This window comes from Accipiter gentilis, chromosome 12, assembly GCF_929443795.1.
Source record: "Accipiter gentilis chromosome 12, bAccGen1.1, whole genome shotgun sequence".
NCBI lineage: Eukaryota > Metazoa > Chordata > Aves > Accipitriformes > Accipitridae > Astur > Astur gentilis.
Genome location: NC_064891.1, coordinates 22,493,065 through 22,509,668, shown reverse-complemented (window position 1 = coordinate 22,509,668; position 16,604 = coordinate 22,493,065). Strand labels below are relative to the sequence as shown.

The following is a 16,604-nucleotide window of genomic DNA, read 5'->3' as shown; positions in this document are numbered from 1 at the left end:
CCACTTGTATGAGAAGTGCACATTAATTGTTGTACAGTTTGTAACATGACTTGGAGCTGCTGTTCTTGATGAAAACACAAACATAAATTATTTTTTCATTGGAGTGATAAACAAACTAGTCTGGGGATAGGGGGAGTTACAAAAGCTGCATTTTTTTGTCACAAAGCCCAGAACTGGAGGACTTCTCTTGGGGTATATAAATATTTAAAACTCCTTGAGATCTTTGCTGAGGACTTGACACATGAAGAGCAGCCATTCTGGTCAGTCTAGCAGCACATCTTGCTCAGGTGAGGTCCACCTTCTCTGAAGGTTCATTTTATTCAGTGGCAGGCATTTAGGATAGTGAACTAAATGTGCACGCCCTGATGCACTGTTCCTGTACCCTGGCAGTCTGTGGTTTGGACTGCTGAAACCTTTTTTTTTTCTCTTGAAACTCTAACTTTCCTTTGAGTTTCCTTGATGCATCTGGCCTGCTAAACATGTAGTGGATTCAAGCACACAGTTCACATGTTTCTGTTCACTTGTTTACAGCCTGCTGCTTAATCATTTCACGTGGTACTGTGTAGTTACTGACTAGTAATTACTGACTAGTAATTTCCTGGTTATCTCTTCTGGACCGTTCATTAGTTTCACCATGCAACTTAGCCTTAATACTTAGTTAATAAAGGGTGGAATTTTGAAGTTTCAAGATAAAACTCTCATTTACCTCAACAGTAGCTGAGCTGGGCTTCTGAATACCATTCAGGGACCTTTGAAGTCAATGCCTTCAGTGAATTTTAATTCCTGAATTTGGTACTCATGAGCATTAACTCTTCTACAGAGTCATACTACGATAGTCTGAATGCTATATTGTATTAGCGATCCTGTTTGTTAGTCTCCCTGTATAGAGTGCATAAAATACCCTTAGTGCTGCCAAAAATAAAATACGTTGTTGTCCATTAGCTTGTTTTTGTCATATAGCTTAACCTGCGGTAGCGGTTATGGTTTAAATTTTGCCCTATGTGCACCAGAGAATATAATGTTCTGGACTGCCTTTTCTGTTCATAATTGCCTAGTAATGTAAATATAAATTGTCTAAATAGCATTGATAAAGACATGTTGAAGCTTATAATAAATAATGCATTTAATGCAAATAATTTATCATCTTAAATTAATGGTGTTGAACATAAGATTGTTAGTTACATTTCTGAAAAGGGTATTTCTACTATGAAACTTCTGGTGTAAAGCGTACTCAAAAAAGAATTCTAAGATGTTCTGATTGGTTTAATGAAACCTTAAATACTGTGCACATAATACCAGGCTGTACCCTTGTGAGGGTGCCTAGCTAGGCTTTAAAGAATAGCCACCTTCACCATAGATACATCTGACTAACATTTTACCTAATCAGAAGCTATTCAGTCTGGCTTCCAGATGCATCAATCTGCAATATCATCATCCTCATGGTAACCCTTATTATTAACGGTTAGTATGTTATATTCCCAGCAAAGATGTTATAAGTGGGCAATGTCTATAAACTGTATATAATTGATTAGAGTTCATATATGTGGTGAGTAGGAGTGTTGAAACAAAGTACTGTAAGATACATCCGTTTCAAGTTAACACGGAGTTTTGCTGTTCACATTCCTTTGCAACATTCTGCAGTGTTTCATTAATGATGATTAGGAGGCTGTGTACCAAAGCATTCAGAGAATGATGCTGTCTGTCTTCTTGTCAGGTCATATACTTAGCTGAAGCCAGAGGTAACAGATTGATCATGAAATTTTTTAAAGCAGAGAAATAAGTTTTATTTTCTCAAAGGCATTTGGGGGAAAAAAACTCACCAATTAGAAATTGAATTGTAGACTAAATTTTGCTTTTAGAAGTAACTATATTGCTATCCATAGATAATGACTACAAATAGGTTAAGTAATGCCTGAGGAAGTTAGTCACTTGGGTATGACTGTCCATCTTATATGACTTGTTCTCTATGTTCAGTTTAGTTATTTCCTTTAGCAATTGTAATAACATTTTATGATTTGTAATAACAGTTTATGATTTGATTTCTTAAGTATGCTGCATTTGGGCATATTTACATTACTAAAAGACAGTTAAACATAAGATGTCATCATACTGTGAAGATAATAGTGCTGTGATCTCTTTAATAACCTCGAGATGTCAGCACCTTTATATGATGTCTCATTTGAAAGACAGAACTTCAGGAGCACTGCACTCTGCAGCACTTGTAGCTGTATCATCTCACTTATGTCCTTAGATTGTACCTTTAATCATGAAAAACAGCAATATGTGTGAATGCAGGTTTATTTTCATTGAGGGATTTCACCTGCCTTTGCATTGCACAGGATGGAGGCCAGCCTGATGCCTCAGCAAGGTCATGTCTGTTGGATTTGCCCGGGAAGCAGAGTGAGCATAGATATTGTACTACCATGTAAAAGGATGATGCAGGGTGACCTTTCTCGTGTGAAGGTTGCTCTGTTCCTTTCCAGCCACATTGGGATAGAGTTGCCCTCTCTGGCCTTAAAGTTGGTTAAGCACGTGGACTGGCAATTTTACCAAGCTGTTGTCCTAAAAGTGGATTCGTTTACACAGCGTGCAAGCCAATAACACACAGAGTCAAGGTGTTTTCAAATTAATTTCATTGATGCGCATGAATGGGTGCCTGTCTCAAGACAGCACACCCTTGTCTCAAAAATTCCCACATTTATATACTTAAGTAATACATATTCATTATTATTTCCCTTAATGATTGGTTCTTTCTTCTTCACCTCTCATGTGAAGTAGTGCGCTGACTCTGTCTTCTTCCTTCGTTGTCGTCTTTTGAGTAGGTGGTGTCATTTGAGTAGGTGGTCAATGAGGCAGTGGTCATGATCTCCCCCTGTAGAAATTACCTTTTACCTACTTCTTCCCTAATCTTGGCAGTTCGAAGCCATTCTTCAAGGTTTGTTGACCAGACCACAACCCATTACCTTTTCTGACATAAACTTAAAGCTCCATTGTCTAGTAGTTAGTTCCTAAACCTTAAATCATGTCTAGTTATTGTTTCCCTATTTTAAATATTAGCTGATGGAGGTTGTACACGGGACTTTAGTGTAGGGTTTAGGGATTATTCCGTGCGGGGCCCGGACGATAGAACACCAATATGATGATTAAAGTCGCCACTTTATTGAGCTTAACTGATCATTTTTATACAATTCTCTAAGTTGTTTAGAAACTTTGATTGGCTGCTGCATGCAAGCATTTGGTGTCCATGCGCACAAGCATAAGCGGTGATTGGTTACAACGATACTGTCCACGCGCATAAGCATAAGATAAAGTTAATTATACTCACTCTATACACACGCATAAACACCAAACATAATTGGCTGTGTTAATTAGAGCATGCAAGACTTGTCTTAGTCCAATTGGTCAAGATAAGCCCCTGAATTGAGGTTGTTTGTGCCCAGTTCCCTTTATCATGGAATATGCACCTGTGTTTTTCTAATTGGGATCTTTCTTTTTCTATCTTCTTGTTTATTCTGTTCAAGGCCTTCTAAAGGTGTCTGGAATGCTCTTGCGACCATGAGCTACTTTCGGGCCCAATAACTAAATTCCATAACTGAGCCCTACACTTCAGCAGCTCCCTGGTTATTTCAGTCATATTGTACACATTAATTGATAACAAAGCCACACAAGCTTATGATTTTGTTGACTGTATTTAGTATCAAAATACAAGAAGTCTGTCATCTGCACACCTGTTGGATACAAATGTGATGCTGCAGTTTTTATGGCACAGTATCCCAGCTCTTCTTGGTATTACCCCTACTGTTGAGACTCAATGCCTGATGGATGTGGTCTCTTCAGTTGTTGAAAGCACATCTGTCAAAGTAACAAAACTCAAGGTATGTGAATCTGTGTGTTTTTATTGAAAGCCATCAAAGAAAATTAGAGATAAGTAAGTGTTTTGCATTTTTATGTACTTTACATTCTTAAGAAGCATGCCTGCAAACCAGTTAACGTGGAATGTTAAAGACCCAATGCAAAATTCATGTGTATTTTTAAAAATACACTTGGCAAAAACCTCCATGTAACTGTCATTTATTGCTTCCATGTTTGCTGTTTTACCAAAGAAGATTACCATGACATTTGTGTCAAAACAGAATCTTCCCAAGGCTTTATCAGCTCCCTCCTTTTCTTGATTTATTCAGTGATGTTTTCTTTTCTGGTACCCTCTCAAATTTCTGAATTTTATAATAGGTATGTTTATGGTGGCATTGTAGTGATGATGCCCTAAGTTCTAGAAAGTAGCACTGCTGAAAGAATTCAGTAGACAAGTGAAGGAAATTCTCTGCAAGTATTGCAGAAAAAAGTGAAATAAAAACTCTGGTGAATAAGGGCATGAATGAAACTAGAAGCTGATTGAAATACTGAAGTTAAAAGCTTTCCCCTACACTCACAATGCTTAAATTAAAACATTGTTTTAAAAGTTGTTGTTACGTCTCAAATTTTTGCCAAGTAGCCAAGTATTCTCCAATGCCGTGTATTTCAGATAAATCTTTTTATTAAAAGGAGCTGTCGTTACATGTTTTTTTAAACAGGATTTCTGCACACTGTCTTGTTTTTCCTTTCAAGCGCTTGGTAAATGAGAGTTGATACCAGTCAAATGAATTGTTAAATATGCAAATATTGTAGTAGCTGGAAAGCCTTGGAAGTTGATAAGGAAGTTGCAGCTAATGGATTTCACTAGTATGTGACAAAAGGCTGATTATGGGCGGGGGGGGGGGGGGGAGGAGGAGAGCATAGTGCATTAGCTGTTAACAGATCAACTCATTGTGTGGAAGATTTACAGCTCATCATTATTTCTACCTGGTTATTTACCTCACCGTTTCCTTTCTCATCATTGGGAAGACAAAACTCTCTGATCTGATCCAAATCCTTTACAATTAACCAGAACTTTTGAATGGCTGCTATGAAATATTTGCTTAATCATTTTATTCCTTTTTTCAAATTGACCTTTTGTGGCTTTGTTATATAAATTGCATACAAATAACAGTCAGAGAATAACAGGGGCCCTCCCTCTTCCTGACACACACAAAATACTGTACATTTGTCTAGGTAGAAGACTCTAAAATATGTAATGTTTCTGTGGAGGACTTTCTTTTCTACTTGGTTTTGCTCTTGAAATTTTCATCTATATCATGCTAGAGGAGCCTTTTAAGTACACATCTTGCTTCTACACAGCAGAAGCTAACCACACATCTTAACAGGATCATAGAGCCAGGATACCAGGAAGATGCCATCCCAACTCACCAATCCACCTTTTTTCCATGCTGTGCAATTAATCTCAAAACCTGAACACGATGCAACTTAAAAGTAAGGGTTTTTGCTCTCCCTCCACCTTGCACTACTAGAAACTTGTGTCTCTGATGAGCAGAAACCTAATTTCCAGTATTTGTGACAGGTATTTTACCCATTTGTCTTTGTTGCCAATGTTATCATACACCTGAATAGCACTTCTCTGAAATTTATCACCCTGGCTGAGACATAGTGTACAATCCTGTCCTCTGTCCCAGTCTTCAATCAGCTAGGCTAAACAAGCCATGCGTTTCTAATCTTTAAAACATAAATGCAGAAAAAAACCCAAACCAACCAAATCCCTTATTCTGAGGTGTTCTGTGCATCCGTTCCAGTTTTAATTCCTTCTCCAGCCCAGGTAATAAGAATTGCACACAGCAGCGCAGTGTTCTTCACAAGGACTTATCCAGGCCTTGTGCAATGTCACAAGTATCCCCTGCCTTGATTGATGTATTTCTTCTGGTACATCACACCTGCATTTTTCATGGATACATAATATTCATGGTTCTTAATTATCCTGTATTTACTAATCTATTTATTTCCAGTTCGTCACCCCCTTGTTTGCAGCAAAATTTTGGGACCTCAAATTTTGAGTCCTTAAGTCTCAGCTCTCCAAAGGTGTTAATCACCTAACCCCCATTTAGATGCCTTTGGGTTGTGATGCTTGATCTCATTTCTTTACATCAGCCCTCAAGATCATTGTACCATGGTAAAGTGGAAGAATAGCTCTGGTATATTTCAGATTGAGAATACCTATGGTTATTTTTACAATTCTATAAAAGGCTTTAAAATTGACAGGTATGTTTGAATAGGCTTGGTATTTAATGTGTCATAGGGGAACGCAGAACAGGACTAGGCATCTGTGATCACTTTAACAAGGGAACCCCAAAACATACAGTCTCCTTGCCCAAGCCAGGCAAGGCTTTTCTTTTTCCACACTTCTGATTATGAAACTTTGATTTTTCTTTCTTTTCTTTTGTTTTCTTTTTTTTTTTTTTTGAAACAAAACTGAAGGGTATACGTAGACAGCTAGAGTTTTTTTCTATTTGTACCAAATCAATTCCAATGGCCACAGAAGCATATAGAATATGTAAGAATTTGCAAAATATACCATAAGACCAGAACATATCTTTTCTTTAGCCGAACTAGACTTATGTCTTCCTTTAACAAATAGATCTTTCATTGTTATTCTTCAAATACCTGACTGCCAAACCATTGAACGTGATCTCTGTCGTACCTTTTGCCCCTTTCTCTGAGGCAAGAGACAACTTGCAGTTTTTGATAGGCAGAATCAAAAGCTTTATTTTAAAATTTAAATACACTCTTTCTGATAGCTCTGATTCTGCCAGTGCTAGGAAATTGAAACCTATTTGCTTTTGAATGCCAGGCCCTCTTTCTTCTCTTGCTATAGAAGCTCTGTTCTCAGTGATAGGCCTCCCCTTCCCTTCCCTCTCCTGCTGTTAGCACCCGTTACAGGTGGGCAATTTCAGTACCAGTGACTCTTGGTCAGTTGCTGGGAGCTGGCATCTTTTACACAGCTTCTCTGCCTTACCTACCAAGATACCGAAACACTGCATGTGAATGCCTTTAAAGCAGTGGAGTAGGAAGGACATCCTAGTGACCTGCCAGCTCTGTTTAGATGCCTGTGAAATGGTACATGGGAATGACCGTTTCATCTCTTTCAACTTCCTACCTGAAATCTAAAGGCGGGCACTGTGGAACTCATAGGCACCTGTCAGCGCCATTCCCATAGAGTAGCATGGACTCTTCCTACTTCCCAGAGCCTCAGCATCCTTACAGGTACTGCCAATTGCAGTGTATTCACTGCAAAGCATTTCCATTTGCCAAGTACCTGGGTTACTGAGGGCAGTGTGCATGCTTTTCTGCCGTAACATAGCATACTGCAATGGCTGGGTTAGGATAAGGGTTCTGGAAAGAGTCCAAAGCAAGGGAGGGCTTAGTTCAGCTGGTCACTCTCGTTCATTGTCCTTCATTACTGAACTGGATCCCACGCACATCTTTTTCAAAAGTGCATCACCTTCTGTGTCCTTTCTGTGACGGGGCTGTCATCCGCAACAGGATATAAAGGGATAAGTGCATTGGGTGGTCCAGACAGGCCTCCAAGGCAGCTGAATCTGGACTGGATGAGAGTAACCAGAAGCAGCGATACAGCGTTGAACACAAAATTTAAAAACATGAGTGTCAGAGCAGCCTGACCTGAAGGTGGAAAAGAAAAGCTTAAACATCTCACATGAGAGAGCAGCCCGTGACTCTCCTTTCAGTTCTGCCCTGTTCTCACCCTGGCCTCGTTTCCTCCTCTGTGCTCAACAAATGGCGAGGCTGAAGCTGGCTGATGGCGTATGAAGAGCACAAAGTCACAACCTGAGGAAATGTGTTAATTGCAGGAGAACAGTGGAAGACTAAGGCCCCAAAGGACAGCTGCCTCCAAAGTGGATTCAATACGTGCAGCACATGTGGCGCTGGATTATAATTTGGTGTGACTGGTAGGAGGTGCGTTTCTTCTAAGTCAGTGGCAGTTGTAGACGAGGAAACACCCACAGTGGTACCTGCCTGTCGGCCAGAAGGATAAGAATGGAGCATCTGGCTTATGGAGGCAGTCTGAGCCGGGAAGTGGAATTGTCTGGGTTTTATGCAAGGAAGGTTTCTTTTGTTTGGTTGGGTTTTGCTTTTTGTTTTTACCACAACCAGTTAAATATAGCCCATCAGTTAAGAATAAGCCCATGTTTCTACCACAAACTCATAAAGAAACACACTAAATAATTTCCCAGGAGTTTTTTTAAAACAGGCAGTCTCTTGAGAAGAAAGGTCTAGGACTAAATTAGCAAGAATGCTGCAGGTCAGGTTTGAAGTACTGCATGGTGACAGAATTCTTTGGAAAGACTTGCCTGGAATTCTCTTTCATTACAGTCATTTCCAGCAAACACTTGCACAAGGTGCAGCTCCTGCTCATCTGAGTTGTCCTTCTGAAATCACTCAGATCATTTAAGTGAAAAGCGCCTTTTCATCAGCGAGAATTGTCAGGGTCTTTTTTGAATAGTGAGTCTATTCAAGCAGGCCTGGCTTATTAATAAACTTTCAACTGAAATGCTGCTATCCAAAATAGCACATAACGATCCCTTTACAGTATCAAACTTTTGTTTAAAAAATGTTCTAAAACAAGCATAGACAATATACTGGCATGAAAATTTGTGATAACTTCTTCATTAAATGGTGCATTTCATCTTCCAGAAGATATTCCAATCAGAATATTTTTTTTATAGCTATAAATCAGCAGTTTGATTCTATGATGTTTTTATACCAGTTCTTGCAGTACTTCTTCTGTTTGTTTGCCTGTTAAGAAAGATTCATTTTTAGGCATGGAGAATATTATAACAAGGAGGGCAGCCAAATATCATCGGACTTTTTAGCATAAAGCTATTTTTGGTGCAACACAGATCATCTAAGTGGTTTTTTGAAAAACTTTGTTTCATGACAGCAAATGGAGCGCAGAACTTTGCTTGATCCAACTAAAACCTGAGCAAAATCGTATTTATTCATTCAGACAGAATATTTGTAGATGTGTAAGAAGGTTTGATTAACCTTATACCAAGTTTTTTGTTTCCTCTGTTCCTCAGTTCTCACTACTTTGTCAAAATGGATGTGATAAAAATATCCAAGTGCAAAGGAAGTCTGGAACCCAAGCAGTGTCGGAATCCACGAAACACTTATGTTTGTGAGACTGATGAGTTTGCATTTTGCAAGTGTTGAGGCAGTCCTGGCCAAGTTATGCATTCATTAGCTGTGGGTCCTTTAGCATTTGTGATTCTGCATGGTTAGTCACTATGTGTCCAGGGTCTGGGTTAAAAAGTCTTTTTCTTCTGTGTGATGAGGAGTTCCTGCCTTCTCTTTTCTTCAGCCTTTATCTTACATTCTGTGTTTCTCTGGGAATAGATTTAAGATTAAGGTAATACAAGAGTTTATAGACGTGCTCTAACAGATAGATTCTGATAAAAAACAGTCCACTGTAGTTATTGTCATAATGTACAGAAGGGAAATAAAGTTCAGAAGTCTGTTTGAAGATGTAATGTCAGTACCACAGGTGGGACAGGGAATTCTTAATACCATAGCGATCTGCGAAGCTGGGGCAGAACCTAGCAAGCACACTGCTCCAAACCTCTGTGCCCGAGTGTGGTGTAGCAGAGTGTTAGGACCCCTTAAGGAGCCAAGAAAAAAGCTAGCTCCGCGCTATTCTGTAGAAAGTAATGAAGGTGCTGGAGACTGGCGGAAGAATATAATTCTTAACTATACAACTGAAACAGGATCAAAAATAGTGTGGTCATAGGATCATGCAGTGGAGGACTCAGAAGCAGAAAAACTTGACTTTTTCTACAAGAAGGAGAGGTTTTTTCCCCTACAAGCCAGCTGTAGTTGAAGAACTCGCTTCCTCTGGGCAAAAGGAGGGTTAATGAATCTTTTTTTTTAAAAATTCATTTTGACGTTTTGGACTGACATGAGGATTTCTGTTTCGTTTAAAATGTAGTCAGGGTGAGATGCTTACCTGAAATATCTGCCTTTTGGTGATCCAAATGACAGTGAGATGAGCCTGAATGGGTGGGGTGAAGTTGACAAGGCGAAGAACCATACCCTGATATCCTGATATAGAAGATTGTTTCTTTGAATAAAATAATTTTACTTTTCCTAGGTAAATTGGTTTAGCATCACAGCACAGTACCTGTAATTCAGTTTATAATTATGTAAAAAAAAAAGCCAAACAAACAAAAAAAAAACCAAAACGCCACACCCCAAACAAAACATATCCTTACATGTACCAAGTGCTTAAGAATCCATAACAGCTTGAAGATACTCTAATTGAAGTAATATTTTAAAAAGCTGTCAAGACTGTTGCTGTTTGAATGGCTACCTTTTTCAGCAGTGTGTTATATTGTTGAACAGTTTTTCATTCCTGACTTAGAAACTGATTATGCATCTACAGAGCATAAAACTTTAAAGTAGTGAGAGAAGTCCAATCAATGTTTTTATAAAAGCGCACAAGAGCCACTGCTAAAGTGTCATAGTTTCATGAAGCTATGCAGAGGGTCCTGGCATGTGGACTGCTTGGTTAGATTCATTCCTCTGTGACCCAAGCAGATTTTAAAGTTTAAAAATCTTCACTTTCACTTGAAAAAGCTTCCTTGAATACATAGTAAGTAATGCTTTTAGCTCCTCAGCACATAGCAAAAAGTAAGTCCAAATACAGTTTGAAAAACTATGAACCTTTTAAAATTTCAGAAGCTACTTATAAGAATTAAAACAACAAGGAGATCATGAGTGGTATGACAGAGTTTTCTGCTCTGCTTGCTGCAAGGAATCAAGCAGAGAACCTCATGTCCCTTGGGAATGGAGTAGCTGTACTGCCTGACTTCAGGTACTCATGTGGGTGATCTGAATCTTCCCCTGCAATGCAAGCCTTTACTTCTCCCTCTTGACTCCATGGGAAATTCAGGTTCCTTAATCTCAGTGCTGTCACTTGCACCCTACTTGGAGACTGAAAGTCTCAGTGATGACATCATCTTCAGGTCCCCTCCAGCTGTCTTCTGTGCCCACATTGTTAAAATCGGAGGTGATGGGGATGAGATGCTGTAATTTATTAAATGGCCAAACTGAGTCTTACCTGATGTTGCCAGTTAAGGTAATGCATAGGAAACAGCCATATCACATACGTTCTGCCCAAGGCTCTGTCTATACTTAGAGTGTATTCAGAAAGGAACATGTGAAAGCAAGTGGTGGAGTATGTTTAAAGAAAAGGTAGATTTGGTCTGGTCCCACTCTCTTAAACTCTAAGCTGACAAAACAACACTCAAAGTCCCATGATTTCCTAGTGTCAGAAGTTAATTCCATTTTGTGCTGTTTCTTGGTTCTGATGCCATTTGTGTGTACCAAAAGCTCAGCTTGCATACAGACAGCCCCGTAGGCATGTTCACCGTTTTCCCAAGTAGTACATTTACAAATGCCATTTACGAAAAGCAGTGCATGTACATGTAAACCACTGCAAAGGTGGTATGATTGGTGTTTTCTCATCAGATTATTTTCTGTAGGTAAAGGTTGCAGTTGTAAGTTTCTGAATGAAGTAAAATTCTTCAGTATGTGAAATTTCTGATTTTTCCTTACTTTGAGTTTCTGAAGAATTTGTTTTTATGCCAAACCCATTTTTATGGCCATATGTTGATTTTTCTAGGCAGAGTTATAGGAAGTGACTAGATTGTATGATCACCCTGTCTATCATGCCTGCAGGTAGCTTTGAAAGGAAGATAAGTGTCAAAAGCATAATGCAATCTGAATGTAATTTATGAGAATGACGTATGTGAGAATGTTTTAGGAAATCAGTATCTTTTAGATGGGGCTGCAAAGATTCTGAATTCTGTCATTGTTTTGAGGATCTTTAAAGTGAAGTGGAAAATACAAAATAATGTGGATCTGTGAAATCCTCAATGTTATGTCATTTACCTTCATCATGAAGCAAATGGTCTGGAAGCTCTGACAAGGCTATTTCAGTCTTCTTACTATATATTTATTAGTGTATATTCTGTTGCTGTTAAATATATGTTAAAATACATTAAAGGGAACTTTTCAATGACATAGCATAAAACAAGTTCAATCAGAATATAAAGGATGCATATTTTCTTTAGCATTCTGAAGTAGGTTGCAAAAATCCCACTGTGCTTGTTCACCTTTTCCACATGCATCTTTAAAAAAAGTACTTTTAGCATTTACAGTTGTAATTAAAGAGATCACCTATTTGAAGACTAAGCCTGTCACAGTTTAGTTGTCTTAATGAAAGAACAGTTATATACTTTCAGTAGATCTCTTAACATCATTGAAATAAAACATGTGAATGTCTTCATTATTTTATTGGTTTTACTTTTTTATTGAAATAACTACACCAATTTTTGTTGCATGATATTTGTATAAATGGTAAGTTAGTTGAGCTAACTGTTTAGTTAGGAAGATTCATTCCCTGTCTTTTTAGACTATCATCCTACAAATGCGTATATAATTTACTTGGCATATATGTGTAGCAGAGTTTCAATTAAATGAATATTGATGGAACTATTTTACCTTAGGTTATAAAGTAATCAACCAGAGATTGTTTTAGTTCTGTTATTATGGAATACCAAATGCTTTATTGGGACTTAACAATTAAATGTGTGCATATACTTCCAAGTTTGTGCACATACTTCCAAGTTTTTATGTGTAAAATAAAATGTATACTAATGTGAAATTTGCAGAAACTAAGAAAAGTGCAATATTAATGGTATATTTTTATTTTGTAGCTTGGATCATCCTCCTCTGTGCCTTTTACATCTATATTCTCACAGCTGTTCATGACTGTTGTAGTCCCCCTTATTATTGGACAGGTATGTCTTTTAAATCTACATTCTTATTTAAAAAAATAAGATAAAGAGAGCTATCTTAAAGACAGACTGGCAACCTGATAAGCTGCCACATAGGAACAGCCTCAGGATAGTGAAGTCTAATATCAGAGAAAAGATGCTATAGTGCTCCCTGGAGCCACATTGATCTTTGTTGAGATTGAGCATCTGTCCCTCACTACCACAAACATACGCTACTGCATATCGAGAAGGGAGTTTGTGAACATAAAGTGGGAAAAATGGCAGCCCAGACTGTGAGAAATTCCAGCCCCATACAAATGAGCTTTGAGAATACTATATAGTCCTTTTGTCACATGCCCTTTGCCTGGATGATGAAGGAAGTTCTCCCTGTGTAGTATCTACTGCTAATTACAGGAATAAAAAATTCTCAACATTAAAAAACATGTAAGGGCTAAGCAGTCAGAAGTTAAGAAATCATAAAATTAAGGCTGCTCGAGCCATTTTGCATATGCTTTACAATAAGGGTTTTAATTGCACAATTGCAAACTATTCTTTCTGCATGACTCCTCTATCATTTGTTACACTGGATGGAGGGTATTCATGGAATGAGCAGCTGTTCAATATTTCATTTTATACTCATTGTTCGTATTGTAACACAAGGCCTTATTTTTTCATGGCATATGATAGAAATCTTTTGCTGAATGTAAAGATACTAATTGCAATGTAAGATTTTCTGAGACACTTCTCTCTGTAGTATCTGTTTTTTCATAATTGTTAATATTAATTATTTTTTTCTTCCACATCATGGTGGTAAGTTGCTATATTAAGACCAAAAGTTGTCAAAGGTGTCCACTATTCTTGGACACCAAAACACCCGAAGCCTAATTCTTACATACTTGTAAGTATTCATTGTTCTCAGGCTTTCAGAATGCATGAAGGGAGTATCAGTGGGATTTGCAGTTCATTCCCAAGGGGTACTGTTGCTGATTCTAGCATCCAGTTTAACTCGTGGTTCAGCTGGAACTTTCTGAATTTTGTCAGCCTAAAGCAGGCTTTGAAATGGAAAGCATAGTTAAAATGTAGGCAAATGAAAGTGGAGTCTATAAAGGAGCACCCTGGACAAGGTTAAGAATATCTGTCATTGCCTGTGCTATGTAGAATAGGCAATCAGTCTTGTATCAAACTATAATCGCACATTTCAAAATTAGCATGTACTATACCTTACTGAAGCCCTAGTGAAGTTTGTTTCTTATGTGGTTGAAAAAAACCCATTAAAGACTTATAAGAAGATGAGCATGATAAGCATGACGGTAGCCATCAGCATCAGTACCTGTATAACCTGGCTGTAACCATACCATGTGGAAAACAGGCATAACCTCTGTGTCCCTGGAGGCTATTGAATTGCTCACATGCTTTGAGTTAAATGCCTAAGAATCTCCTTATTTATTAAGACCACAAAGGGCTGCTGATGAACCTACCTGTGTATCACATTCTTATCTCATCTAAATTAAGTCTCCACCAAAAGCGGACAAGCAAAAGCACTTGAATCCTCTCATTCTGAAAGGTCCAAAAGCTGGAAGCTCTTAGTTGCAAGCCTTTCCAATTAGTTGGAAATTTCTAAGAAACAAATAGCATGGGAGCGGATCTAGCAATAAGTCTGAAGATGATGGTAGATTGCTAGACAAAGTGATTGCAAAATTTCAAGAGGATTTTCATCTATACGTATAATGGCATGTTACTTTGGAGGGATGTTACAAGAAATTGCTATGTGAGCTAACTGGTGGAGTTGGGGTTTTTTTTTTTTTGGCTTCACCAAATAATGAGGCTAAATAACATGGATTGAGCAATAAGTATATAAAATAAGTGCTCTGAATGATCTTAAGTTCAAAATCAGAATTGTGATGAGACTTAACTGAGAACAGATGTGATTTAGGAGTTCTGATAAAGACTGAAAGAAAAAATAGAGAATCTTAAAGCTTGTGTAACTCAATCACAAATTTATTTAAGAATTTGTTTTTTATAAACACACTTCAACAAGAAATAGGATGATTGTCCTTCAAAAGTGTTTGAAGCAGTTTCTGGAAATGAATGGTCAACAGAAATAGCTCACATTCTTCTAAGCATAAAGACTTTGTTTCTAAGGTTACTGCGCTTGATTATATCTGTTCAGAGGATATGGAAGAGAGGAAATGCTAAGGATAGCTACAGATTAAAAATGCCAAGGGTAGTTTAAATTGATTTTCTTGATTAGGTGGAACTGTACAATAGTAGACCAACCTGCCCAGATAGGAATAGAAGCCATTTTTTAAGGTGGATATCCAAAAATAACATGCAGTAATCAGGGGAAAACAATAAGCAAGAAAAGGACTGACACCAAGAGATACAGTGATAGGTCTGCTTGCCCTTCATCTGGAGGTGACGTGGATCAGTTCTGATTAAATGGGAAGTTTTGCATTTAGTTTGTAGACCACTACTCACTCATTACTGAACTGTTGCACAACCTGCGGCACAGCAACATAATACTGCTTTGTGAATCACAACTTGCTTGCTCTGGGATTCCAGATGCATTAAGAGATAATGGCCCACAATTCATGAATGATGGTTTCAGCAGTTACTTCTAATTTATCATTTCATACCCACAATGTCAATTCCTTACCATGCACAGTCATACTGCTCAGCAGAAAAGTCAGTGGAAGAATGCCTGGTAAGGTTACCTGGTAGCAAAGAGCTTGATTGGGAAAAAAAACGAGGTTGGAACCTGCCTGCTTGGAGGATTGCTTCTGTTCAGCCTTCCTAACTCAGCTGTGATCAACAGAGGCTTTACGCTGGATCCACATCAGTGTTAAACAGAGAAGGCTGCTTAAAGGAAGCATTCTCCAAGGGCTTTATTTTCCTTTAAAAAAATCTCGCCTCTGGGAAAACCTGTGTTGCCTAAACGCTCATTTCCTGAGCAGGCTGCAGAGCTGGCTGTTTGAGCAGCCCCTGGGATATAAGCAAAGCAGATGAGAAGGTGCTTTTAGATTTGTTTTGTTTGGGGTTTTTTGTTTGCTTTATGGCAAAATGTATCAAGAGTTTTGGTTGCTTGGCTGACTTGTCAGAATTTTTAATGATGGCTGGGAGAGAAAAGTCACAATAGTGTAATTGATGCTTATTTTCTACTGTTTCTCGAACAATTTTTTCAGTGTGGCAAGACTGCCGTTGACAGGAGTCAAACACACTTTTCTAGCCGCTGCCAATGAAATGCGTAAGGGGCTGCAGGTACAGGTTATGCTCAGGTGGTGGCTGCCATTTGTTAGGTAAAGAAGGAGCTGTTAAAGGAAGAGGAAGATACTATGTTATCAGAAAGGCACTGAGTCTTAGAGATAGCAGTTACGATAGCTGGTCTTCAGTAAAGAGAATAACTCTGTCAGAGATGTGCAGGTTGTCCAAACCTAAAAAAATGTTGTGGCCTGCATCTTGTGTGTCTTCAGATGTGTTTTGCTAATTGACACTACGATGTTCCTCAAATCAGTATTGATAATGTAATATTCCATTTGTATTTATAGAGTTACGAATAAGATGTCTCTGACAAGAGGTCTTGAAAAGAGACATAATCTATAGTATTTTATAAAGATCTACTGTTCTATAAGCCTTGAAGATCTGTAGTATGCAAGAGCTTGTTATTTGTGCACCACTCTTGTATATCTCTAAGGGGAATTTGAGAATGCTTGTTATATGATAAACATGGTAATAGATATTTCATGGAAAAGATTTTTTAATTTGCTCTGGCAGCTTGAAGTTCTGGTTATTTCTTTTCCCGGGTAGCGGAGTTCTGATGAAGATTGCTGCTCCTGAGCTGTTATGATTTTGCTAAAATAATTGTTTCCTTGTCTATAGATGTTGGTA

The 16,604-nt window shown here is 38.2% G+C and overlaps 1 protein-coding gene across 6 annotated transcripts in view; it reads left to right on the top strand.

The window, feature by feature from the left end:
* Positions 1-16,604, top strand: part of SLC10A7 (solute carrier family 10 member 7) — a 157,741-nt gene that overhangs the window by 105,425 nt on the left and 35,712 nt on the right. For 4 of the 6 annotated variants that reach the window (XM_049815071.1, XM_049815070.1, XM_049815073.1 and 1 more), the window contains one exon: positions 12,660-12,743. In XM_049815071.1, the coding sequence (XP_049671028.1) occupies positions 12,660-12,743 (84 nt within the window). Of the gene's footprint in view, positions 1-12,659; positions 12,744-16,604 lie in introns of those variants that run through there. The other 2 variants (XR_007507788.1, XM_049815074.1) reach the window with 2 other exon arrangements.